Source organism: Esox lucius, chromosome 25 (genome assembly GCF_011004845.1).
Source record: "Esox lucius isolate fEsoLuc1 chromosome 25, fEsoLuc1.pri, whole genome shotgun sequence".
Taxonomy (NCBI): Eukaryota; Metazoa; Chordata; class Actinopteri; order Esociformes; family Esocidae; genus Esox; species Esox lucius.
Window position 1 is genome coordinate 9,413,545 of NC_047593.1, and position 26,500 is coordinate 9,440,044.

The following is a 26,500-nucleotide window of genomic DNA, read 5'->3' on the forward strand; positions in this document are numbered from 1 at the left end:
CTGCAAAATAAATTCATTTTAAGATCACATGTATTGGCATGTTATTACTAAGGCTTTTAGAAAATGTCTGAAGTGTGAAAATTGTCAACAAATTCTCTTTTGCTCAGAGGGCCATTAATATCACCTCCCTGGTCTGATAATTGGACAAATTTTGTTTTCGCTCATTGAAACAGACTGCTACAGAATAATCTGTTATTACTCCTAATTGAGCTTTTATGTTCACTGATTGTTTAGGGAAGGAGCATTTTCCTTTATATAACATAACCCAGAAGGTAATTGATATATGTGGATGAAATACCACAGAGTAAGTTAAGATATTCATTCGGAATCTTTTTCCCATATGTGGTTGGTAGAAATACTCATACCCATTGACCATTCCACACATTACTAGGAGCTGAAAGAAACGTGAAGGATGTCAGACCAAGTGAATGACTAGAGGTAAATGTTTGCACATTGATGAGATAAGAGCAGAATACAGGACATGAGCTGAGGGTACCAGGAACAGCAGCCACTGGCAGATCAACAATCTACACCTGAAACAGACGACGTCAACCTCCCTCCCTCCTCTGGGTATTCATGAACAGCCGATGACTCCAGTAAAACAGAACATTTTCAAAGGCTTACATAGAACCTATTGAGGACAATGGGAGGGGACAGGAAATATAATCATATCACTAACCACGTACTCCATCAATCAGCACTTAGACTCTGGGGCGGTATCAGTTCCCCATCCTAAGACGATTTTCTGTCATGTCACGTGGTGGACTATAAACTTCTTATCTTATCCGGGTCCCTTGTAGGCAGCTGAGAGAAAAGGTAGACTCGGTCATCGGCGAGTGTGCTTGGCCTATGGTACTTGTGTTTAAGGTGGGGTAAAATAATTATAATTCTCTGAAGTGCTTAATCTAAGACAGGGTAAAGGGAAGTACATTTTCTAAAGAGTTAACAGAAGGTTGGCTAATTGTTCAGACAGAATCAACAGAAGTTTACTCCCTATTACAACAATTAGCCAACCTTCTGATGGTACCTCAGAAAACCTGCATCCTTTGACCCCATTTTAAATTAAACCAGTATTCCCCTTATGGTGCACCTAACTATGTGCCGGTTGTTTTTGTAGTTTTCCTGGAACGTGGACTCACATCCCCCGGATATAAAAGCAAGGGACAACAGACCATTTACATAGTATTGTTTGTGTGTCTTTTATGTGAGTTTGTGTGATTGAGTGTGAAATCATGCATTTGAAAAAGAGAGAAGGGAAAGAGGGGGTGGAGAAATGCTAATAATGACAGAATTCACCATTGACTTGGTTGACATGAATGACTGATCTGCACCAAGAAAAAAAAGAAGTCAGCAGACTTAACACTCCAGGCATTATCTGTCCAGATGGTACCATAACCTGTCTTTGAAAACAATACCTCAGAAAACCTGCATCTTTAGGCCCCATCTTAGTGAGTATTCAAAAGATGCAGGTTTTCTGAGGTATCAATTTCTGAGACAGATTGTGGAACCATGATAAATTTATCGTAAAAATATCTGATCTCTGGTAGTCTAACGCCAAGTGGGAAACGGCAAATGAAACAACCAAAGATACTTGGCGCCATCACCCGGTCAAAACTGAGAACAGATATGTAACAGGAGGCAAGTTAATCAGTGGATCCCAGAGATAAATATCACAAAAACACATTTGTGTTTCTGTCGATTAAATGCATGATCAATCTATTGAGCTGTGCATTCTGTCCAATACTATGGTGTTTGTTTACAATGAAACTCTCATAAAGACACTTGTAAATATGAAAATAAAGCACTTTATTTGCCAGTTGATTACATTACATTTTAGGGAAAAATTAGGTTTTATTTGGAGACATTATCCTCTTGGGCATCTATCCATGCCCACAATGGACAACTCAATTTGGGTTTCTCTGTAAAAAGACAAATGTTAATGTAACACTTATTTCTAACATATTGCTGGAATTCAATTCAAAGCGCTCTAGTTTAATTGGAGCACATAACGGAATAAATCAATGCAGGACTCTGCAGTGTCATTTTCTTCCAGAGCATGTTTGAATTCAGCCACAGGAAACTTACTGAAATTAGAAATTAACTGTAAACCAAGTAATCTATTGGAAAGATTTCTTCTGATTGTTGACTATTCATGAATACAACCCAGAGCCATGAGATGTAGTGGACTACTAACCTTATATGGAGACACAGCTCACACTCATTTCTGTAGATGTTACCATCAGAGCCACACACAGGTTCAATGACTGTAAGGCAAACCTGAATCTCTGCCATGTCGCCACAAGACGGCTACAAAAAATGTACGTTAAGAGTTCGGACATCTTTGTCAGTTTGACATATCTCTCATGAGGAATCAAATTCAGGTCTTGGAGATGAAAGACAACCTAGAGATGTACCTACATGGGAAACACCATGCTAAACACACTGGTGTTATCTGATAATGAGCATTTAAATCCATTACACAGCCTTACCACTTGATGAAATCCAGTATGCCCTTCAGCCCCTGAAGCAAATAAGCCACGTTAATGTTTTTTCAGATCACTAAGAATCACAATGTCTTAATAGGGTTCAGTTGAATTAATTCACATTTATCATATTGTGTATTGTACAATATAACTGACATTCAAGCCAAATAACCAGTATTTTTTAAATAAACCTTCTACAGAAATACTACATGGGTCAATGCTTATGCCATTGAATTAAATCAACCTTATAGGTTTCCCATAAATCACACAAAACAGCCAAACTTTACCTGAAAAGGCACCAAGAAGAGTCACACACAAAAGGATCACTAGTTTTCCAACCATATTGTCGGAGGGTGAACAGGGAGTGAACTGTTACAATGTTATTTCAATTGCAGTTTAAAACAGACAGACAAAACCAGGGAGAAATCACAAGCTGAATCAGGTGTGCTCAGAGCTGTGGGAGGAATGGGTGCTGAGGTGAAGGCAGCTCCCCCTGGTGGTGCGGTGGTCCAGGTTGGTCAGATGGTAAAGACCAACACACCAATCCCTACAGCACCAGGTAACGGATTTGTCCTTTAGGTCTCAGTTATGTTGGATGTGTATGCATTGGATATACAGTAAGAATGGCCTATCAAAATAAAACAAAAACACCAAGTCTTATTTGCACATTGGTTTATTAAAGCAACAAGATTATGTCATTTTTTTGGTGACTTCAGATCCCCTTAGCAGCTCCCCTCCTTGATGACCAAAATGTCCATTTTGGTTTCTCTGTAAAGAAACAAATGTTCCACTGATTGATTCATTTATTATGTTTAATTATGCTGTGTATTATACAGTGGATTTCAAAAGTCTACACCCCCTTACGCTCCCCTTGGGTGTGTAACAGTGCTTAAGGCACACACCCCTTATAAGGGGTGTTGTAACTGTGTTCAGATAAAAACCAATAACATTCCAAATCAGGTACAAAGGTAATCCGATCTCTCATGACATAAAAGTAAGTGATTCTATTTAGCCCACAATGAAATCAGCTGTTCCTACAGGTTTCACTGAAGGTTTATTGGTTCCATACTTCAGATAGGTCCACAAGCAGCTAAGAAACATCTATGGGATCTTACTGTTGAAAGCATTACATAAATCAAGGAAAACTGTGAAGACCATTATTAAGAAGTGGTGGCAAGATGGCACCACCAGGATATTGTAATCAGAGTCTGGATCCTCTCTAGGTTTCTTCCTAAGTTCTGACGTATTTGGGAGCTTGCTCTTTGGGGTTTCAGGCTGCATGTGTGTAAAAGCACTTTGTGACAGCTGCTGATGTAAAAAAGGGCTATAAAATAAATGTGATTGATTGATTAGGGCATACCTCCAAATTGGATAACAGGGTAAAGAGAAACCTCAACAAGAAAGCTACTTTTCAATAATGACCACAATCTAAATGTCATGGAATGGCCAATTCAACCCAGGCCTCAGTCCTATAGAAAATCTGTGGATTGGCCTAAAGAGGGTTATGTGCAGGATATTCTATTGCAATATCATTAAACTTGAACTATTTAGCAACAAAGAGAGGTATACAATGACAAAATCCAAGCTGATAAACACCTATCTGAACAGATACACTACTGTACTATAAGCAAAAGGTGTTTCAACAAAGTATATGTTGTTCTGTGCATATACTATAGCAACCAAAGCATTGACAGTTTCTTGTTTTTTATAATTTTTCAGAGAAATTATCCAAGGTCTTATAAAAGGTGAAATATGGTCCTACGTTTTGTCTTGATTTCAGCATTTATATCAACCAAATCTGCATTTTCAAGGAGGGTATGTAAAGCTTGAACCTCCACTGAACATTTCAATCCATTTCTTCTTCATTGGTGCTTTGTGATGAACACCTCCCTGGGTCATGCAAGAACACCCCCTTGAGTCATGCAAAAACACCAGTGTACTTACTGTCTCTTGACACAGAGTGCACACTCGTTGGGGTACGTGTTGCCATCGGTGCCACACACAGGAGCAAAGTTCATTGGGCAAGCCACAATCTCCTCCATACTGCCACAAGATGGCTGCAAGAAGTTATTCAAGGTTAAGATAAAGGCAGTCAGGTAAGTGTAACACTATAGAACGCCCTGAGACACTGTGTAGAACAGGTATGATTATTGCATGCCATGTATAATACTAAATTATTATTAGCTCTGTTGATTGCGTTTCTACTGCTACATTGAAGATGACAAGATCAGCCTCACCTTTCTGTTTCCTTGTTCTGCGCCTAAAACAAACACGTCATATTGTAGGAATGTTTGTTTCAGATCGTCCACCAGATCCTAATCTCAGGCAAAGATTGTCTTTGCAATGACATCATTCGCATTTAACCATCATCACATCCTGTACAGTAAAACTGGTGTTTCATCTGGACACTGAACCAAGCTTTTTACACAGGTACTTCAACACTACATGGTTAAACGCTTCCTCTAAATACCGAATAAACCTTATGTGATACTTCACCTGAAGAGGCGACCAGCAACATCCCGCACAGCAGGATCACTAGTTTGCCAGCCATGTTGTCTGAGGGGAAACAGGGAGTGTTCTGTTCAACAGTTATGAGGTAGACAGGAGTCTGCACTCTAATGAGGGTCTACAGAGTGGCCTGTAACCCGTTCACAGGTGGGGGGGGCATCCTCTCATTATCATCCCAATGTTGCCATTACTACTTGGCCAGAATAATTAGTAATAATAATATGTATTTCAAATATAAATTAAAAACAACATGTTTGCGCAGGGGTGACTAAGGGAGTTGTGTTTCAAGTCAGATTTCTACCCCAGTTAAACAGGATGTCATGGATGCCCACAGAAGAGTTCCTTATAAGTGAAACTTTTACTTGGTAAAAATATAAATGTTAAGATACTTCTATTAGATTTTGTTTATATTTATTGTGATGGCAGTAAGTGTGAAAACCATGTTTTGGAGAAAAATATGTACTTTTTGAAAAGAATATTACATTTTCCTTATCTTTATAAGGAGTGCAATAGTTGTACAGGGCACTTAAGAGTTTTCATAAAGTTAGTTTAAATATCTGGATTTATATCATTATATAGCTACAGTACAATGAATAATGTTTTGCTACTAAATTGAAATAAAAAATGTTTTAATAATAAAATCGGTTGCAATGTCCCGTTATTAAATTGGTTTGTTCCAGTTTAGAAAACCATTGACTAAAAAGATGACTAACGCCTAAACAGGGGAATCCTTATTTCTGAAAAAGAAGTTGGGCTGGCAGATCATTCTGGTTGAGATAAACACTGATTTCAACACGCATTTCATAGTCTGGAACAATTATCATCTATGCTTTGGAGGTTTACATTTCAGAGTAGCAATTAATATATAGTTTTAATTTAAAAGAATTGTTTAGGAGCCAAATCAGCTGTTACTACAGGCAATTATATAAATTGTAAATAATTATACAACCCTGTTTCCAAAAAGACTTGGACGTTGTGTAAAATGGAAATAAAATCAGAATGCAAAGATGTGCAAATCATTTAAACCCATTATTAGGTAGGAAACAGTATAAAGACAACATATCAAATATTGAAACCGTAAACTGTTACTGCACACTTTGAATGAATTTGATGCCAGCAACATGTTTAAACAAAGCTGGGACAGATACAACAAAAGACTGGAAAAGCTGTGTAATACAAAAAAAAACCTGGTGGAACATCTCACAACTAATTAGCTTAATTGGCAACAGGTCAGTAACATGACCGGGTATAAACAGAGCATCCCAGAGGATGAGACTTTCAGAAGTAAAAATGGGGAGGGGTTCACCACTCTGTAAAACACTGCACAAGCAAATAATGCAACAATTTAAGAATAACGTTTCGCAACGTAAAATTAAAAGAGTTTCGGGACCTTGGAGTCTACAGTACAAAATAACATTAAAATATTTTTTGTGATCTTCTGGCCCTTGGGTGGCACTGCATTAAAAACAACAAGTTTCTGTAGTGGAAATCCCTGCATGGGCTCAGGAACACTTATGAAAACCATTGCATATGAACACAGTTTGTCGATGCGTCCACATATTCAAAGAAGAGACCATATATATACAAGATTCAGAAATTCCACCAAGTTCTCTAGGCCCGAGCTCATTTAAGATGGACTGAGGTGAAGTGGAAAACTGTCCTGTGAACTGACATATCAAAACTTGAAATTATTTTTGGGAATCATGGATGCTGCGTCCTCAGAGCTAAAAAGGAAATGGACCATTCGGCTTGTTATCAGTGCATAGTTCAAAAGCCAACATCTGTGATGGTATGGGGATGCATTAGTGCACATGGCATGGGTGATTTGCACATCTGTGAAGGCATCATTAATGTTGAACAATTTAAGTTTTGGAGCAACATATGCTGCCATCCTGACAATGTATTTTTCAGGGAAGGCCTTGCTTATTTCAGCAAGACAATGCCAAACCACATTCTGCATGTATTACAACAGCATGGCTCTGTAGTAAAAGAGTCTGTGTACTAAACTGGCCTGCCTGCAGTCCAGACCTGTCAACCATTGAAAACATTTGGCGCATTATGAAATGAAAAATACAACAAAGGAAACCCCGAACTGTTGAACAGCTGAAATCCCATATCAAGCAAGAATGGATTTCAACACATTTCACTTTCAAAACTCCAGCAATGGGTCACCTCAGTTCCCGAAACCTTACAGAGTGTTGTTAAAATAAGAGGAGATGCAACACATGCCCCTGTTCCAACTCTTTTTAAATGTATTACTGGCATCAAATAAAAAATGGGCCTACATTTTTCCAAATACAATAATATTTTTCTGGTTCAACATTTGATATGTTGCCTTTGTACTATTTTCAATTAAATATAGGGATTAAATGATTTGCACATCATTGCATTATGTTTTTATGTAAATTTTTACGAAGCGTCCCAACATTCTTAGAAAAAGTATGGTTTACAAGCTGCTTATAACAAGAAATAAAGCATTGTTATACACAGTGTATGCACATATAAGGAGGGGTGACTAATTAAAAGAAAAACCAACATAAAGTGTCTCGATGTTGGGCTACCACCAGTCATCAGATACGCTTCAATGTGCCTTGGCATAGATTCCACAAGTCTCTAGAATTTTACTGGTGTGATGGAACACAATTCTTCTATAAGATATTCTCACATTTGGTGTTAGGATGATGGTGGTGGAGACATCTTGTACAAAAGTGAAGCTCCAAATACAAGGAATGGCTGCGAATCTCCCAAGGAGGAGAGTTTTGACAACCAGAAGCCTGAGCTACTTTTTAATGGTAATTTACAACTGATTTTGTGTATAAATCCACAGTAAAACAGTCAAATGTTTTACTACCGCATCCGGTAAATCATGTTGCACTGCATCTGTACCTTTTGACCACTAGGTCGTGCATAGAATTGTTGTTCCCAGCTACGTAACGTATTTCGAGGCGTGACTTGTGTTGCACCTGTGAGTCAAAGCTTTACCAACGTAACTCGTTGCAGTTGCGCATGAGGTCAAATATATTGGGGGTCAAATTGAAGTGAAAATCAAGTTTCCAGCTATGTGCGTTTTGACATGTCCTTTTATTCTGTTTTACCCTATGTCTCTGTCAGTTTTGAAACCTCTTCCAACATAGATATAGGCCAGTAAGTAACACATCTAGAAGTGAAAGTGATATGAAGCACCTAGCAGCCCGTCTTTACATATATCCATTGTTACCCCAAAACAGTCAACTGGGTGAAATACAGTTACAGTTACATTATATTAATAAATTCCATACTTTTACAGTAGCAAAAGTAACATACAATACAGTCCATTTTAAAATATTGTAATGTATTACAAATATTTCCTCATCAATACAGTTGACTTGCCTCTGTGTATATTGTCAAGTTCACAATTCGTTTAGTTTGAAGATACAAGTGTAAAGGAGAAAAAAATTACCTAACTCACACAGTTCTCTACCTCTCGGGTCCCTCTTCTCAGCGTGAATATACGGATCGGACACGCCTCGGTGCCCCAAAGCTGTCATATTTCCGCCATGAATTGTCAGAGAGCCGAAGGTAACTTATTTCTCTAAAGCTTACGACTGATGGCCACGACCAGCATGCACCCAAACGGTGGAGGCTATTGGAGAACAATAATCTTACTTTCTGCTTTAAACCAGGTTGAGATAACCTATCTGTAGATTAGTTTCTCTATACCGTCGATGCGTAAACGGATATTTATTTGGCACGTTTAGGTGACATACGCAAATATGCAGTTTTAACAAGACTGTTTCAAGATGCGGAGCAGATGTTGCGTGTTGGTTGTAATTGCCGGTGTTAATCTCTCCATGGTTTTATTCTATTACATTGGTTACTCGAATGGGTTTTCATCTAAACATATACATACACAGACGGAAAGTCAAATAGCTATCATTTCACTATCACCGGGAAGTATCGATATCAATAAAAGAGTTGAATTGCCATTGGGAACTTTGAAAACTACGGATGTATATTTAAACAATACGAATACAACTACCACTACTACTGTTACCACGTCCACTTCGGGGGAAACGTTAGAAAAATGTCCAGATCCTTCTCCACATCTGGGTAAGTAGTTCCTATCAAATAATTCTAACGAATAGGCTGGTAAACTTAAAATATGACACTGTTGCAACTTCATGCACAACTTGTAAATGCGTTTGAAAAACCTTACTGTTGTCATTTTAATGCGTGAAGAACATAAGGCCGAGTAGGCAAATGTTCGTTTTTCTTCTACATTTCTCTGTCATGCACATGTTCCTTTCTTTACTTGATCAACCTTGAACATGTATCTGGATTTTTTTGTCTCCTTTCAAGGAAATGCTGTCAACCCTTTTCTATTTAATCAAAACAGTTGTCCAAAAGGAACAATGAAATCAGCACGATATCTTTGGAGCCGGTTACCGAGTTTATTTTCTGGGATCTTCTCCAAACATACTTACAATAATATGGAATCCCAGGAACGACCAATGTCAGTAAAAAGTAATGGGTCAAATATTCAATATACTTTTTTTTATATATTTAACTATTTGCCCAATTTAAGCCAACTAAATAAATAAAAATATATTTTATTGTACATTTATCAATTACTCACACTTTATATTTTACCACACCTCACTTTTCTCAGGCCTAGAACAGTTGAATAATTCATCTATTTCCTATTTTCCTCATGAGGCATTTCCCATTTCCCTTGTGTCATTTTATAATCAGAAAGGTGTCTAAACTACCTGCGCAGTATCTGATACACCATTGGCTAATCATTGTGAGCAACAAACACTCGCAGTCTGTTGGGACTATCAGATAACTGGCTAAAGGTGGGCACAGCCCCACCTGATGTCAACAGAAAGAACTGCAACAATAATTTATAATTCCTATAATTTATTATCTATGAATATAGCATTTTCCTAAATTGCATATGATTTGTGTTAGGATTTTATTTCATGTTCATTGGTCCCTGCCTTGCTGCTTCAGACTGTGTTCTACTGATTTGAGTTTGCAGTAGTAGGCCATAGGCTAAGCGTGAATGTGGGGCTAGTTCATTGTACGTGTGAAAATATTAATAAGCATACTCAGAATGTTTGTGTGATCAATGTAGATCACACGAATTTGATGCCAAGTGGGGCTGACAGCTGGTAGCCCCACTACAGCGTCATTTCGTATTTCAGACCTGAATGGCTGTCTGTCTGTCTGGCGCCAACCTTAGTCGGCAAGAAGCGCAAGGAGGGTAGATTGTCTTAGCTAGCTTGTTAGCTTCACAAACGCCAGATAACTTTAGAAAATGATTAAAGTGGATTTCATACTCATACTCTGGATATTGTCATCTCTCAAACTGCTGGTAAAAGTAACCACAGATTTAACGTGGAGTGGTTTTTGAAGAAAAAGTGGCTAACTGTTAGCATACAAAAGAAGGCACTCTTCTGTTTTCCATGTCTGCTATTTGGTGGAGATGGTACTTGGTCGGGGACGGGTTACAAGGATTTTAAACATCTTTCTGAGAGGATTGCAAAACATGAGAGCAGCGGGAGTCATCTGGACAATGTTGTGAAATTAGGCTTTCTTGGAAGGGTAAATGGCGCAGCCCAAGTTGACAGTGCATACAGGCGCTCCATTGAGCAGCATAACAGGTGGAGGAGGTCCATGATTATCTATTAAGGTTGTTGCCATAGAATGGAAGTCTCCCTAACAAGTTATCTTTCCGCTTCGTTGTGGCCTTCAGTGGTGTTGAGCTCATTGCTGTTCGCGTATGGCCCTGTAGGCACATTGGTTCTGAGCTTGGTTGCATTCCTAATTTAGGTTTGTAAATGTGACAGTGGTAATTTTGCATGTGTATGAGAAAGGAGGAGAGCAATTATACAAGAAAGTCTCTCTCTCTCGTTCCAGTATGTGTACTACAACACCTGGTAGAAGCAAGCAGCTCTGTCGTTGAAAGTGTTTTGCAGAGCCACTCTGTCGATGAAGACTTGTTTTGATTGCTCTAGTCTGGGTATATACAACCGATCTATCCCCTGCATAGTTTTAGAAACAACCTTTCTAATTAGCTGACACGAGAAAAATGTGATATCTTACATCAGGAAAATGGGAAATGTCTCATGAGGAAAACAGGAAATAAATTATTCAGCTGCTGTAGGCCCTGAGAAAATAGTAAAAGTGAGGTGCTGAAAAATATAAAGGATGAGTAAATAATGAAACTATTGACTTGTAGTTGGCAAAGAAAATTATATATATTTAACTATCCTTTATAATAATTTACTCATCAAATAACCCTTTTTGTCATTCCTGGGATTCCATACATTAATGGTACAGCTGCATCAAAAACACAGTGCAAATCCAGGCTACACACCTTGAAGCCTTTGTTGATGTAAAAATTTAAATAAAGACAAATCATGTTATACCGTTTTCACCATAAGATATTGTGACCAACACTACTTAAGTGAAAAACAAAGATAATTTCTCAGGAAAAGTATTTTTTTAAATGCTGTGGTTGCATAGTTGTGCATACACCGCAATTATTTGTATGGATGCCCCTTTTGTGTGGATTTCTCAGTTTGGATACATTTAAATTACTAAGGGATCTCCTAATTTTTTTATTGAATATGTCTTATAAAATGTATACAGGCTTGTCTGTTATTTTTGTGAGAAATGGCTTCTGTCTTACAACATTACCCCATTAGTCAGAATTACTGTACTATGCAGGGAGTTCCCAGTTTCTGAGAGACATTTGTGCAGTTCCTTTAAGGATGCCGTTGGCCTCCTTGCCCCTGTCATCTGTTTTGGAGGGACATCCTAATATTGGCAATGTCTGGCTGATGCCATCTGGCCTCCATTTCTTAAATATGTTTTTCAGTGTTCCATGATATACAGTACCAGTCAAAAGTCTGGACACACCTTATCATTCAAGGGTATTTCTTTGTTTGTAATACTTTCCACATTGTAGAATTATAGATAAGACATCTAAACTATGAAATAGCCCATATGGAAAATGTGTTGAACCAATCAAAGTTCATTTATATTTTTTATTGTTCAAAGTAGCCACACTTGGCTTTACTGACTGCTTTGCACAGTCTTGGCATTCCCTCAACCACCTTCATGAAATAGTCATCTGGAATGCTTCTTAAGTCTTCAAGGTGTTCCCACATATGCTGAGCACTTGTTTGCTTTCCACTCTGCAGTCCAACCTATCCCAAACAATCTCAATTGGGTTGGGGTTGGGTGATAGTGGCAGCCAGATCATCTGATGCAACCCCATGCCTCTCATTCTTGGTAAAATAGCCCCTAAATAGCTCAGTGGTGTGTTTTGGGTCATTGTCCTGTTGAAAAACAAATGATGGTCCTAATGTACTAAAGCACAAACCAGATGGGGTTGTGTATCGCTGCAGAATGCTGTGGTGGCTATGCTGGTTAAGTGTGACTTGAAATCTAAATGAATCACAAACAGTGTGAGAGACCAGCAAAGCACCCCTACACCTCCTCCATTCTTCACGGTGTGATCCACACAAAGATTAACCGTTTACCCACTTCTCAAAAAGACATGGCGATTGGAAACTTCTGACCGGCACTGTATGTAATGCCTTTGAAATGTATTTACATGCCTCTCCTGATCTTTTATATAACATCATGCAGCTCTTTTCTTGGCTCAGGGAAATCCTAAAAGATCATCTGATTTTATTACGGGCGTATCAGAATCACTTTAGTGGATTTCAGCTATAGCAGATTACCTTTGTACCTGATTTGGCACTTGAGTGAGGGTTTGTGTTTTCTAACATGAGGTCAAAGGCCACAAACTTCTAACAAACACTTCTAGGAAAGAAAAACAGAGAACGAGGGAGAGATATCGTACAGGAAGTAGATGAAGAACAGGAAGTCGTGTGTAACCCACCAGGTCTGTTTTTCCTGATCGGCAGTGGGTCCATTGAGGGTTGAGTTCTCTACACCTGTCAGTTTGGACACAGTGAGGAAGGAGAACCCACATCTACAGTTTGGAGGTCATTACAAGCCAGGCAACTGCATCGCCCTTCAGAAAGTTGCAGTCATCATCCCCTTCCGCAATCGTGATGAGCACCTCAGGTTTTGGCTCCACTACCTCCACCCGATCCTTCAGCGTCAACAGTTGGACTATGGCATCTATGTCATCCAACAGGTAAAGTCGGAAAAAGCAAGTCTCTGTTCCAAACATTGGTTTCATTAATTAACTGAACTAGCCTTTCAAAGTCAGACTCATCAATTATAAAACATTTGTTCATTCATGCCTGAAGCTGTCCTCACATGTACAGTAAATGTACAAAATCTTCAATTAATAGAAAGAGGGACATTTGTCAGAAACAAGCCATGTTACAAGAGATGTTCCCTTCATTACAAGTCAGAGGGAGTTAAGGGAACAGGAAATACAGATAGACTGAGCTGGCACTTTCAGCTGTTTTTACTAGAACAGTTGCAGCCCCCACCCCAAACATAAGCCCAAGCCCACCAACTCAGCATTAGTTCCAGCCCCATAGACCCAGTACCCCAACTACACACAAGCCCAGGCCTGTGCTTCAAACACAGACATGTTTCAGCTGCCAGTTGGAGTTTATACTCATTATCTGTAGATCACCAGCTGTTGTGCTAGACATATCCAAGGCAACAGCGGTTTCTAAAACAGAGGTTCACTATCAAATAGTTGCAATGCCTAATATGCGGCTATAAAGTATTCATATTTTCTAAAAAGGCTCTTGTAAAAGACAACATTTCTTGCTTTAGGTTGAATAGGGAGAACTGAACGTTGTTGACAAGCAGCCTGTTTCATGACAACTGTGTTGTCTTTGTAAACAAGTTATTGTCTTGTCGCACAGTACAAGCCTATCCTATACTACTGGAAGACAATAATGGGTTAATTAGCTCTCTCCATTTACCCTATGTCCGTGGGACATTTTCTGCATATGGTTTGACTGAAATAAAGTATTTGTCTTTTCTCAACCGCTGTAGTTGTTTTGACTGCCGACCATCCCTATTTACAATATCATTTATAAAAATTATGCCTACATAAACGGTTGTGAATCAGCATTATCTGCTCTGCCTAGTTTTTGGATAGTTAATTATCAATTATTTGGTAGCATGATATCACAAATTGATTGTTAAGAGAGTTTTGAAGATTTCTTTCCAATGTTTAACTTTATTAAATACACTATCTCACAAAAGTGAGTTCACCCCCTCACATTTTTGCAAATATTTGATTATCCTTTCATGTGACAACACCGAAAAAATGACACTTTGATACAATGTAGTGAGTGTACAGCTTGTATAAAAGTGTAAATTTGCTGTCCCCTCAAAATAACTCAACACACAGCCATTAACATCTAAACCCGCTGGTAACAAAAGTGAGTACACCCCTAAATGTCCAAATTGGGCACAAAGTGTCAATATTTTGTGTGGCCACCATTATTTTCCAGCACTGCCTTAACCCTCTTGGGGATGGAGTTCACCAGAGCTTCACAGGTTGCCACTGGAGTCCTCTTCTACTCCTCCTTGACGACATCACAAAGCTGGTGGATGTTAGAGACCTTGCGCTCCTCCACCTTCCATTTGAGGATGGCCCACAAATGCTCAATAGGCTTTAGGTTCGGAGACATGCTTGGCCAGTCCATCCCCTTTGCCCTCAGCTTCTTTAGCAAGGCAGTGGTCATCTTGGAGGTGTGTTTGGGGTCGTTGTGTTTTTCCATTTGCAAATAATCGCCCCGAATGTTGTCACCTTCTCACCAAGCTGCTTGGCGATGGTCTTGTAGCCCATTCTTGCCTTGTGTAGGTCTACAATCTTGTCCCTGACATTCTTAGACAGCTCTTTGGTCTTGGCCATGGTGGAGAGTTTGGAATCTGATTGATTGCTTCTGTGGACAGGTGTCTTTTATACAGGTAACAAGCTGAGATTAGGAACACTCCCTTTAAGAGTGTGCTCCTAATCTCAGCTCGTTATCTGTATAAAAGACAACTGGGAGCGAGAAATATTTCTGATTGAGAGAGGATCAAATACTTAATTCACTCTTTAAAATGCAAAACAATTTATAAAAATGTTGACATGCATTTTTCTGCATTTGTTTGTTCCTATTCTGTCTCTCACTGTTCAAAAAAAACCTACCATTAAAATTATAGACTAAAAATTACTTTAAGATAAGTCCTTTGATTCTATTTTCCCATTTTTGTCACCTAGGCCCTCAAATAATCTTTCTGATCAAATAATGTGTCCCCTCACGGTATTTAGGTGACACAAGGAACTATCAATTATTTTAAATATTTCCTGTGCTTTTCTGATTGCATTTCTATTTTGATAGTTAAAAAACAATCAACCCTACTACCCACACTGAAAACTCATGCAAAACATACAGTGGATATACAAAGTCTACACACCCCTGCTAAAATGCCAGGTTCCTGTGCTGTAAAATAGATATTTTTCCCTCTCGAAGATTTCAGTTTGTTTTTCAATTGTTCACATTATGGATCACAAAAACCTGGCATTTTAACAGGGATGTGTAGACTTTATATCCACTGTATATGCACATGTGTAGAGGATTTCTCAACATATATTTATGTGCCCTGAATATGTTCATGAAATATATAACTTGCACTAATAGTGTTAAAATAATGAAATAGTTTCAAGTATTTTTTTTTTTTAAAGACTCATTATGAAAACAATATGCATACATTTTAACAGTATCATGAATGCCATTCCTCTCTGTAAAAGTACTTCAAAGAAACTAGATAAACAGATGACAGGAAACTGGAAATAAAGCTGCAAGCAGCGATTAAGGGGACCAAGTAATGACGAAAGGAAACTTTGAAGCCCCTTGGAATGTATCGGTTACTGTAACTAAGCAATTGTCTTTACATTTCCAACTTCAAATAAAGCTCTCAGCATTCAGAATGAAAATTATGCAATATGGTATGTAGGGTAAAAGACAAATTGCACACAGGTACCAACATTAACCCAATGTTGGATGTTTTTTCCTGTCCAATGGTGACCCCATGAAGTTAAAATACTGGTCTGGTTTATACAACACTTGAAGATATTCATACATGGATACCAAATATCAAACTACAAAGATTGGTCATTTGCTGCCATATGAGTAGTGTTTTAAGTGTTTTTCAAAAATAACTAAGATGGCTGAAAATCCATGACGGCGATTTTTTGGGTCTCAGTGGCAAAGATGTTCCTAGTGAGGAGATACACCTATGGACTGATTTCCAAGACCAGGTCACAAGGGATGGGTGTGGTGAACCTTTAAAATGTCCAACTTCACAGGCTTGTGCCACCATGAGGCATGTTTGATTAGCATGTCCACTGCACCAGAAGATGCATTTCTTGATGCTTTACTATATTAATTTGGGTACCTTTACACCATTTTAACTCACAGGAATTTGCTAAAAAGGACCGTTTCTTTGCCAGAAGAATAATTAGTGAACTGGAACAAACATAATATGATTTTGGCATACTGTTGAAACCCTAATGACACATTGTCAATTGACTGATTGTGGAACAGCTTAGATTACTACAAAAACATTCTCAGCATCAGTATAATCAAAGTAGATAGTTGAATGTCACACTCACAGAACATCTTGAATAGTGAAAAGCTTAATTTTTTAAAGCTACCCATTGAAAATGGAAATTACTATTTGAAAGGTTAAGTTAAAAACAAAGTACATATAGCCAGGCTAGCTAATGTAGGCAATTAAAGAACTTAATAATCACACCATTACCAGAATTGAGTAGTTATGTCAAATCATTTTTATTGCTAATTTCTAATAACATTTCTAATAAAGGAATCAATTTCTATTTGTTTTATTCCACTTTGAAGATTGTAAATAAGTGTTTAGACAAATCAAATTCATTAATATAAAATGTACAGTATACATTAGTCAATTAGCAGATGCTCTTATCCAGAGTGACTTACAGTAAGTAGAGGTACATTTTCCAGGAGTAAATTAGGGTAGAGTGCCTGGCCCTAGGACACATTTGGCCCAATTGGGAATCAAACAATTTTACAATTACAAATTTCACTAACTATAGAGCCACTTGAACACATGCACAGACACGCGCACAAAACACTCCAGGTTCCAAAATTCCAGGTTGCCGTTGCATCTATAAAACAAATACTGTTAGTCAATTCTAAATACATTTTATGGAAACCTTTATTTTAGCCATGGAATTGGTCTGAAATCTAACAAAACAAAAGTTATGTACTGGGGGCCAAAATTTGGAATAATTTACAAATGTTGCAGGACATTTTAACCTTTATTCACCAACATGGTATTCAACTGACCAAAGTAGTGTCAGGACATGAGTGACGTAAAAACATTACTATTTAAGTCTTTGATTAAATCTACACATGATTAAATCCACTACAACCATTACTCCAAAACCTTATCCTTGAGTGACCATGTCAAATTGCTAATGTGGTACTAGAACATCACTTAATGATATCAAAAACAACTAAAAGCCATTTTCTAGTACCAAACAAGCAGGTTAGAATTATTTAAGGATGAGGTGTTGTAAAAACCTCCCTTAGTGTTTTTCAGAATTCACCTAGCAAATGTACACTGAAAATGGAAAACACTATTGCAAAGAGTTACAAATTATTTTAAAACTAGCCAAGCAACTTTGACATTTAAGTTAGTAAAATACAGGGTTGGAACTTTTAAGTGAGGGTGAAACAATTTTTGTAAAGCTCCCGAATTCTCAAATTGAACACAATCGAATATCCTGCTGAGACATGTTGCACCAAGTCATGTAGGCTGTATTACCGTTATCATTACAGCGTGACAAAATGTTTTAATATTAAAGAATGGTAGATATCAGATAGGCTATCTGATAACTCCTTAAACGTCTTAATATGGGTCGTCAATCTGTTACATGATTTCATCTAGACTGATGCAAGAAGAGTGCTCTATAGCCTGTCTTAAATCAGCTTGTTAGCGGTCTATAGCGCAGCTCTCCAGCACAGCACTAATCAGCTAGCTAGCGAACTTCATGTAGCTAAATTAGTAAGTCAGCTAGCTACAATAACGCATACAAAACAGCTGAGAGATATTTTGTCGCTATCTGCCATCAACCTTGTTTGAAACAGGAACTAGCTCCTTATATCAACGAGAGAGCGGGCAATGTATGCTTTACATAAGGTTGCTAACTAGCTCAATCGAACTCACCTTACTATGCGATATAATGCTTCGATTCAGTTGTAAAGTCTCGCTACACACACCAGTACCAGAAACGATTAAGAACCAAAGAGGCGAGATGTCAGAGTTTGATACCCTCTGACTCTTGAGTATTTTTTGTTGCCTTGGCCTGCCTGCCACTCAAAATACTGCCAGGTGCTGAAGCACGTCGTCCTAATTGGGATGAGGCGGGCAATAATGCAATTTCAAAATTTGAAACTTGCCAACAAATCCAACAGACCTACTTACGATTTGAATACACAGTGTTGTGTACTCTTGGAAAGCTCGTAATCCTCTGAAATACTACCATCGTGTAAAAGGGAGCAGGTGTGACCTAACGAACAATTTAAGCTGTGGATGGGATTTAAGGTAATTTATTATTAATTGAAAGGAAGTCACATGGCAAAATACCTAAAAGGCTGCAAAAGTAAAGTCTTACCAAGGGAAATTAGAAAAAATATATGCTAAAAACATAGATCTATGTGTACAATAATATATGATTTGTGTAACATTTAACAAGAAACTAACCTCACTAGATACATACTCTAGACCAGACCTGGGCAAAATAAGGCCCCCGGGCCGGATCCGGCCCGTTGAGTCTTTCTATCCGGCCCGCGATACATCCAAAACGTTAAAAATAATATATAATAAAAATACTTGACGAGCTCTGCAGATTACTTAACTTTATTTACTGCTGCTATTTATTTTATTTCAAATTAAAATTCCCGTGGCACTTCCAGTAATAAGTACAGTAGTATCATACTGTCTATTTTAAATACTTTTAAGTTGAAACAAGCTATTTGCGTTGCTATGATACGTAGCTATGGACCAGCACCACAATCCACGTGCGTAAGTTATTTGTTCATATACGCAATTGATAGCTAGCGATCTCTGAAAATGAGCCTGTCTAAGAAAAGTTTATAACGAAAGCAGGGTATTTAAAAAGAATGGATATAAAAAATATTTGCAGATGTCGCAGGTAAAGCAACTTGCTTAATATGTAAAGCTAACGTTGCAGTTTTTAAACAGTACAAACTGCGGAGGCCCTTCCAGAGCAAGCATGCAGACAAATCCAAAAACTGTCACCCGATGCAAAAATTCAACAAGTTCAAGCACAGATGCAGCCTCACTGACGAACGTCTTGCAGCAGTACCGCACACAGCTTCAACAGAAATGACTCCCGACCTCACTAGGCTCTCCTGTTCATATTGAGTGAGTGGGCCGAAAAGTTGATTTCTGAGCTCAGCTCAGGGAGTCATCCAACATGATATAGAGGGTGGGGGTGCTAATTGGTCAGCATCCCCTGGGGGGAGGCATTTTGTCAGGGAGTTCCTTGACTCATCCTTCTCTGTGATTGGTCAGACGCCTGCAAGATTAATTAAGGAAACGAGGGAGGGTTAAAAAAAAGATACACATCTTCTGTGCTTCAGAAGCAAAAAGTTGCCTGATTAATCAATGATCAGCACTGGTGCTAAGCCCTGAATGTATTGTGATCCTGGCAACTCCTGTGGGCTGGGAACTGCCAGGGACCTCAGAATACGGTGTTACCGTGAGACTTGGAAGCCTATACATACTGTAATTCCCCTTGTATTACACACACTATTAATTTTATAGCTTTGTGTGTATACAATCCCAAGTATTAACCGCACCCATATATAAACCCCATTTGCCCAGAGAATTATGATCCGTACATACATTGTAGTTTCATGTTAAATATCTGTCTTTAGTAGCGCCCATCCCTGTAACGCCATTTGTATCATATTTGCCAAATGAGTTTCTAAGACCTCTACGTCGTCGAGCAATTATCTGTGGAAAGTTCGCCAGTGGGAACGGTTTTAAAAAGTGTCTACTGGGGTAGCCTATTTGACACACCCATGTGGTTGAAAATGTTTTCAAAATCCGTGTATAAGCCACTGTTTATAAACGTGGAAATTATGTTATTTTTGTATGTTTGTTGATTTGCTTATTTGTGTCATTGCGTATGGCCTAAGCAGAAGCTGATATCAAAAATGTATATCAGAGATATTGCTCACTATTTAGCAGGTATGTTGGCTCTAGTTGGCTGTAAATACGTCATGAGGGAAAGTGTTGATCTGTCATGGAAAGTGCTGAAAACACAATCCAGATGTGCAAACCGGCTGGTGATTTACAGGTGTTTTCGCTGTCAAAGGTGTTTCTAGATAGGAGAATACCTATCTAATCTCAAAATTTTTCTTTTATTCATCTTTCGTCCGTACAAAATGTACTTTTAATTCCAATTTTATCATGTTTTAATTACACTGTAACAGAACAATGAGTGAAATAATCTGAGAAGGGGTACACTTGTGATATCTACTGTATTTTCAGGGTGAGCAGCGTTGGTTTACATTTCAAGAAGTTTATATTTTGGGTTCTGGTATGGTAGGAAAGTTGAACTGAACTCTTGTGGGATATCTGCTCTCTAAAATCTCCAAATGTGGATGTACCAATTAGCATTATCCAAAGATTTATTATGGTCCGGTAGAATACTTTGCTTTGACACTGGATATAGCATATATTGCCAATTGCAAATATTTAAGAAGAGCTGCAGGTTTACTTCTAATACAATAACATTATAAGTAATATATAATACTTTCTTTTTGCGGTATACTTGTCGGAATCACAAAGATAAATATCAACTGATCACTATCAAATTTTAACAGTGAACTGTACTAATGTACACCTGTGAAGATCACATTATGGAGAATATAGTGGTATTATTTCTTAAACAGGTGCTTCCTGTTCTTCTGGTAACAGACAGGAGTTGAAACCAATATCTAAGATAATTTGGTTTTATTGCCAGTTTTGTGGAGAAACTCTTTCTTGTATCTTTCGATATACTGAATTGTGAGAACATCCCCTGAATTTACCTCTAACCCCCTGGCCTTTTTAAACTACAGTATCATTTCCAGAATTTTATGAAGAAAAAAAAACATAAATAACATCTACTCCTTTAGCACCAGGTATAAATAGGGTCTTTGTCTCTCTCGCTCTGTCTAATACTAACTATTTTTCCCCTTTCCTAGCACTGCTTTTCTGCAACCAATCACATCTCAACTACAGTATGGTTGGGTTAGTCCTTTCTCCGCTTTCTTCTTCTGAGGTAACTAAGAGCTATTCCTGGGTTACACTATATTTCTCTAACATGCTGCTGCTTGCTTTCTGACACATAATGTCTCGTGGTTTTCCGTTCAGATTTTTTGCATGATGGCTATGGAAGTATATTCCCTTTCCACTCCTCACATGAGACAAGTATGAAACCTAGGGTTGGTTTCCCAGGCAGCGATTTAGTCTGATAATACACTTAAGTTGCTTTCGCAATATAGAAAATTCAAATGCTATATTATTCCAGTACAAAATGCTCAAACTGTGTCTGAGAAACAGATCCTTAATGTATTTTTTTAAATGTAGTACTTTGATCATCTTCATTGAATGTGACTATGTCCTCCATATTGTTGATTCAAATGCATTGTTAAGAAAATGTGTGGATAATAGATAGAAACTAATAGACACATAGATAAACATAGATAAACACATAGATAGAGACATATATAAACCGCTAGTTAATTCTGTTATAAAAATGTTGTTTACATTTTCCTAATGATAAACCTTACTCAGTGTATATTCAGTTGATATAAAAAGTCTACACACCCCTGTTAAAATGCCAGGTCTTTTGATTTTATTACAACACTCAGTCTTATTGAGAAGGAGTCTATTAGCATGGCACATCTTTACATGGCAATACTTTCCCACTCTTCTTTGCAAAAGCGCTCCAAATCTATCAGATTGCAAGGACATCTCCTGTGCACAGCCCTCTCCAGATCACCCCACAGATGTTCAATTGGATTCAGGTCTGGGCTCTAGCTGGGCCATTCCAAAACGTTAATCTTCTTCTGGTGAAGCCATGCTTTTGTGGATTTGGATGTGTGCTTTGGGTCGTTGTCGTGCTGAAAGGTGAACTTCATCTTCAGCTTTCTAACGAATGCCTGAAGGTTTTGTGCCAAAATTGCCTGGTATTGGAGTGAGGAACAGAAGGGTTAAAATTAGGAGACCACTACAAATTAAATGCTTCTGTTCCTCACTCAAAACTTTCCTTTTCAACTTTTTTGGAAAGGAAAGAAAAAGCTTTCCGGAGCTGTATACACAGTATATCGCCTTTTTGAATTCATGTGAAATAAAATTTGCAAGAATATCTTTTTTTATTTGTAATTTGTAATGCATTGAATGCATGACATACATTTTCTAAATGTCTCTAGAATACATTCATGTGTCAGGAAACATTTGGCAAACTATCTACCTTTCACAAGTTATTTAAAATGTTCACATTTATTTGGTTTTCTGTACTGGAATAACTACATAAATGGCTTTAGAGAATTCCTGTAATGTTGTATAACAGGAAAATCACCTCTTTCATTATTAGCATGGAGAGAACACGTTCAACAGGGCCAAGCTGATGAACATCGGCTACAATGAGGCCCTCAAAGAGTACGACTACGACTGCTTTGTGTTCAGTGACGTGGACATCATCCCCATGGACGACCGGAACACCTACCGATGCTTCAGCCAGCCCAGACACCTGTCTGTGTCCATGGACAAGTTTGGCTTCAGGTATGACACAAAACTTAACAGTCAACTCTTCTAGAAAATATTCTCTCCCACATCCACTTTCACTTCAGTAGAAAGCCCCTAAGGACAGTTAACAGGTATTTCTAGTCATGATTAGCATACCCTTTATTACTACTTGACTCTTCCGATGGGCCAGACCAGAAAGCTTGTTTCTTTTGCCCTTGTCAACTACTGATTACCTGGTTGATTTTTAAACCACAAGACCCTGCAAGGCAGGAGGTTTGACTTTCGTTTTTTAAGAAACGCTATCAAAGTGTCACCCGCTCCACTCTCCCCATCGCCCCAGGAGTCACACGACTCCTGTCCATATCACTGACTTATCTCAGGCCACAACACTTTTGTCTACACCCAAATGTCATTTGATAATCGTGGCTGTACATTGTTGTTCTAGTTCCACATAACTGTAACTAGATTGTCCACATTTCAGAGCCAATGTTTATTTACGTTGTATTGCTTAGTAAAACATTTTTGTGGTTTAGACTCAGTAAAACTATGCACAATTACACCTGACAAATGGCTGCCTTCTCCCACTTCCATAGCTTGAAATAGCAAACAGGTATTTCTCGTCATGCTCCACCTATACCCCTTTCATTTGTTGTCTCTTTGTGTGCTCTTTGTAAATGTTGTCTTTGTCATGTTTATAGGTTGCCATATGATCAGTACTTTGGCGGTGTCTCATCACTGAGTAAGGAGCAGTTCCTGAAAATCAATGGTTTTCCCAACAACTACTGGGGCTGGGGAGGTGAAGACGATGATATTTTCAAGAGGCAAGACAGTACATTTGCATCAAAAACAGACATTTGCTGCATTACAGATGAGCCTTTATTAACCAAGCAACCCAAGACAGACTCTTTAAAGGCCTGATCACTGTACCTTTAACCGTGTATAACTTAAAATTCAGTCAGGTGCATTCAAATGAAGAGAAATTGCATTGATTTTCAATATAGAAAATATATACAGTGGTGCAACTCTGATATCAGTATATCACAGTATATCCAACTTCTCAGAGTACCTCCAAATTGTCTCTAAATTACCATATCAATCATCTGTAACTTTCCCCAGGGTTAGCTCCAGAGGAATGTCCATCTCTCGTCCGGATGGCGAGATTGGAAAATGCCGGATGATCCGTCATGACAGAGATAAACTAAACGATCCAAATCCACAGAGGTAAAGCTTTAGAGTAGAGAATATACAGTCTCTGGTTCTCTACTATGTTTTAGCTTAAAAATCTGCTGTCAGCATTGATGCTCTGCTGCCATCGCTACTAAGAAAATGTAGGTTATCATGTAAGCACAAAAATATCCCTAATGTCTTATGATACAAGGATATCCTTTCAGTCATTTTTCGTTACATCACAGGTTTGACAGAATACTACGCACAAGACATACAATGGATTCAGATGGAATTAATTCTCTCAAGTACGACGTGGTCAAAGTGGAAAAAGATGCTTTGTTCACCAACATCACAGTTGACGTGGGGACACCTTCATGAAGGTGAATGTAGTACGATGGAAATGCCAGATGGATTTTCTCTATTTCTGCATATTCTGAACATTGAATGTTATCAGATCTTAAACTTAAAGTTAAACTTAAACTTAAATTATTACATAGAGAAACCAAGTGAGCACACAACACAATTTGGATAATTATTGAAATTGTTTTCATGGGACAAGTTATGACACCAAAGTCCCTTTCAACCTCAATACCGACACAATACAGTGTCTCCATGGGAAATTCGCATAATTATGCTGCAAAGCAAACAAGTGGTGCATCTTAATATGAATGCAACTTATAGCTCAATGTATAGGCTGCTTACCGGCCGCATTTATTGTTCCTCATGTCTGCTTACAAAAAGAATAGTTTACACCCAGCTGTGTAATAGTAAATGCTTTTAGCAAGCCAATTAACATTAGCCAACACGAGGACCGAACACCCTGAATGAACGGTGAGAAACGCACGTCTCGGATTTCCCATTTACCATGTCTTAATAAAATGTACATGCCGCAAACATTGGAGTAAACATTTTTATGTATATATAGTGACCATAATTGTTTTCAGAACTTCTACAATCAAGTCCAATATGAATGTGTCACAACCAATTATTTAGTAAAAGGGTCTGTTTTACACAGCGGCATTAGGTGTTGCATGTCTTTGTAATATAAGTAAAAACAGCACTAAGACATTGGGTTATGTTCACTCAAATTTTGTTAATTTAATATTAAGTTTAAGTTCAAGATCTGATAAAGAAAATACAAATAGGGAAAATCCCTTTTCACAACACTGGGGGCCAAATAGGGGCCAATACATTTTCACAACACTGTAAAAGGAAGAGATATGTTGCAAGGAGTGGGGCAGAAAAAGCACTGTGGAATTATCAAATTGAATACTGAGAATTATGTTAAATTGAATACTGAGAATGATGTTAAATTGAATACTGAGAATGATGTTAATGTTAATGCAGAAATATGTACAGTACTGGAATACTGGAAACAAATGAACTCCTCATGGATATGGGCATGTGGTGACCCAACTAGACCTGGAAGTCTGGAAGTCTGAAACTGTTCAACAAAAACATGTTTCCTAATTGCAGTTGCCTAAATAGGTTTAAAAGTGTATATAGTTTCACAAGTGTATGAAGTTCATTTTCATGAATATATTGATTGTTTCTTTTTACATTTTTTGGGAGCAGTGTTTCGTCATTTTATTGTTTAATATATCTTGCGGGAATGTTTCCCATATTTGAAACTTTGTGAAAGGTTTTTATAGGTTTCATACATTATTAAACTTTCTCCAGAAACCTCAGTTTATACACACTCGTTTGCTGTCTATCTGTAGGTTTAAAACCTGTTACAGTGCCTGTAACATAATCATGTCCATGGTTCTGCATTGGGGTTGCTAGTTATACAGGAACAAACATACATCCCATTATTCCGAGGCTGGGTCCTTTGCAGAAAAGATTTTTCCCAGGAAGTTTGCCAATTTAAACTTTACAAAGAATCATGTCAGTGTAAATTCATGAATGGATATCAAAACAGCTGCTATGGGACCATTAAAATGATTATGCAACAGATAAAACATGACATATGGTGCAAAGGTGATATGAACACAAAATTAACGAGGAAGCAGAATTCAAAATAATAGTACTGAATAATTTTTTATTTGCTTATGTTGTCTGAATGATAATGGTGTGAGTAGAACATCTTAATTATTGAACATTTGGTTTTACCACAAAATAGGTGCAGCACATTGGTTGACATCTTTCATATTTAGTGAGTTATTAGTCCAGCAATGGGGTTTTGGCTTCCAACAACAAAATGTGTATCTTATATTTTAAGAGGACCTTGAAAATCCAGTGGAGTACAAATCTTGTTCATGATTTAAGGTAGCAGTCTTATGATGCATGCTTGAATATGCAAATATAGTTCTTTGTAGGCCTTGTGGTAATAGTAAACTACCTTTATTTTGTAGTGGTTTCTTGAATCAGAACCCAATACAATGCAATACACTGTCACCTATTTGGACTACAGTGTTATAGATTAATCAAATACTATGTGAAAATGTTGTGTGATTTGCTCTATTGATTACATATGTTGGGTACATTATGCTCAAATAACCACCAGAGCCTTTTGACTACAGTTTTGCCAACACTTCCTCAGTGAACACTGA

The 26,500-nt window shown here is 37.9% G+C and overlaps 2 protein-coding genes across 13 annotated transcripts; one reads left to right on the forward strand and one right to left on the reverse strand.

The window, feature by feature from the left end:
• Window positions 1–1,810: 1,810 nt before the first annotated feature.
• On the reverse strand, window positions 1,811–8,535 carry LOC105021087 (probable pancreatic secretory proteinase inhibitor). Of its 10 annotated transcripts, XR_004575535.1 has the most exons (7): window positions 8,442–8,525; window positions 4,721–4,743; window positions 4,428–4,540; window positions 2,771–3,251; window positions 2,490–2,521; window positions 2,195–2,307; window positions 1,811–1,919 (listed from the first exon to the last, which is right to left on the reverse strand). XR_004575535.1 is itself a non-coding variant. In XM_020043829.3 (5 exons), the coding sequence occupies exons 1-5, from the start codon at window positions 8,516–8,518 to the stop codon at window positions 3,206–3,208; spliced, it is 321 nt and encodes a 106-aa protein (XP_019899388.1). In that variant the 5' UTR covers window positions 8,519–8,535; the 3' UTR covers window positions 3,139–3,205. The 10 variants fall into 10 exon arrangements, 6 of the variants coding, with proteins under 6 accessions (XP_019899388.1, XP_019899387.1, XP_010886857.1 ...); XR_004575537.1 differs by lacking the exon at window positions 4,721–4,743 and having other exon boundaries at window positions 8,440–8,527; XR_004575536.1 differs by lacking the exon at window positions 4,721–4,743 and having other exon boundaries at window positions 8,431–8,518.
• On the forward strand, window positions 8,467–25,639 carry LOC105021088 (beta-1,4-galactosyltransferase 1-like). Of its 3 annotated transcripts, XM_010888557.4 has the most exons (6): window positions 8,467–9,080; window positions 12,914–13,149; window positions 22,630–22,817; window positions 23,480–23,602; window positions 23,898–24,002; window positions 24,194–25,637. In XM_010888557.4, the coding sequence occupies exons 1-6, from the start codon at window positions 8,771–8,773 to the stop codon at window positions 24,324–24,326; spliced, it is 1,095 nt and encodes a 364-aa protein (XP_010886859.2). In that variant the 5' UTR covers window positions 8,467–8,770; the 3' UTR covers window positions 24,327–25,637. The 3 variants fall into 3 exon arrangements, with proteins under 3 accessions (XP_010886859.2, XP_019899386.1, XP_019899385.1); XM_020043827.2 differs by lacking the exon at window positions 12,914–13,149 and having other exon boundaries at window positions 8,993–9,080; window positions 24,194–25,638; XM_020043826.3 differs by lacking the exons at window positions 8,467–9,080; window positions 12,914–13,149 and adding an exon at window positions 20,785–21,312 and having other exon boundaries at window positions 24,194–25,639.
• The last annotated feature ends 861 nt before the right edge of the window (window positions 25,640–26,500 follow it).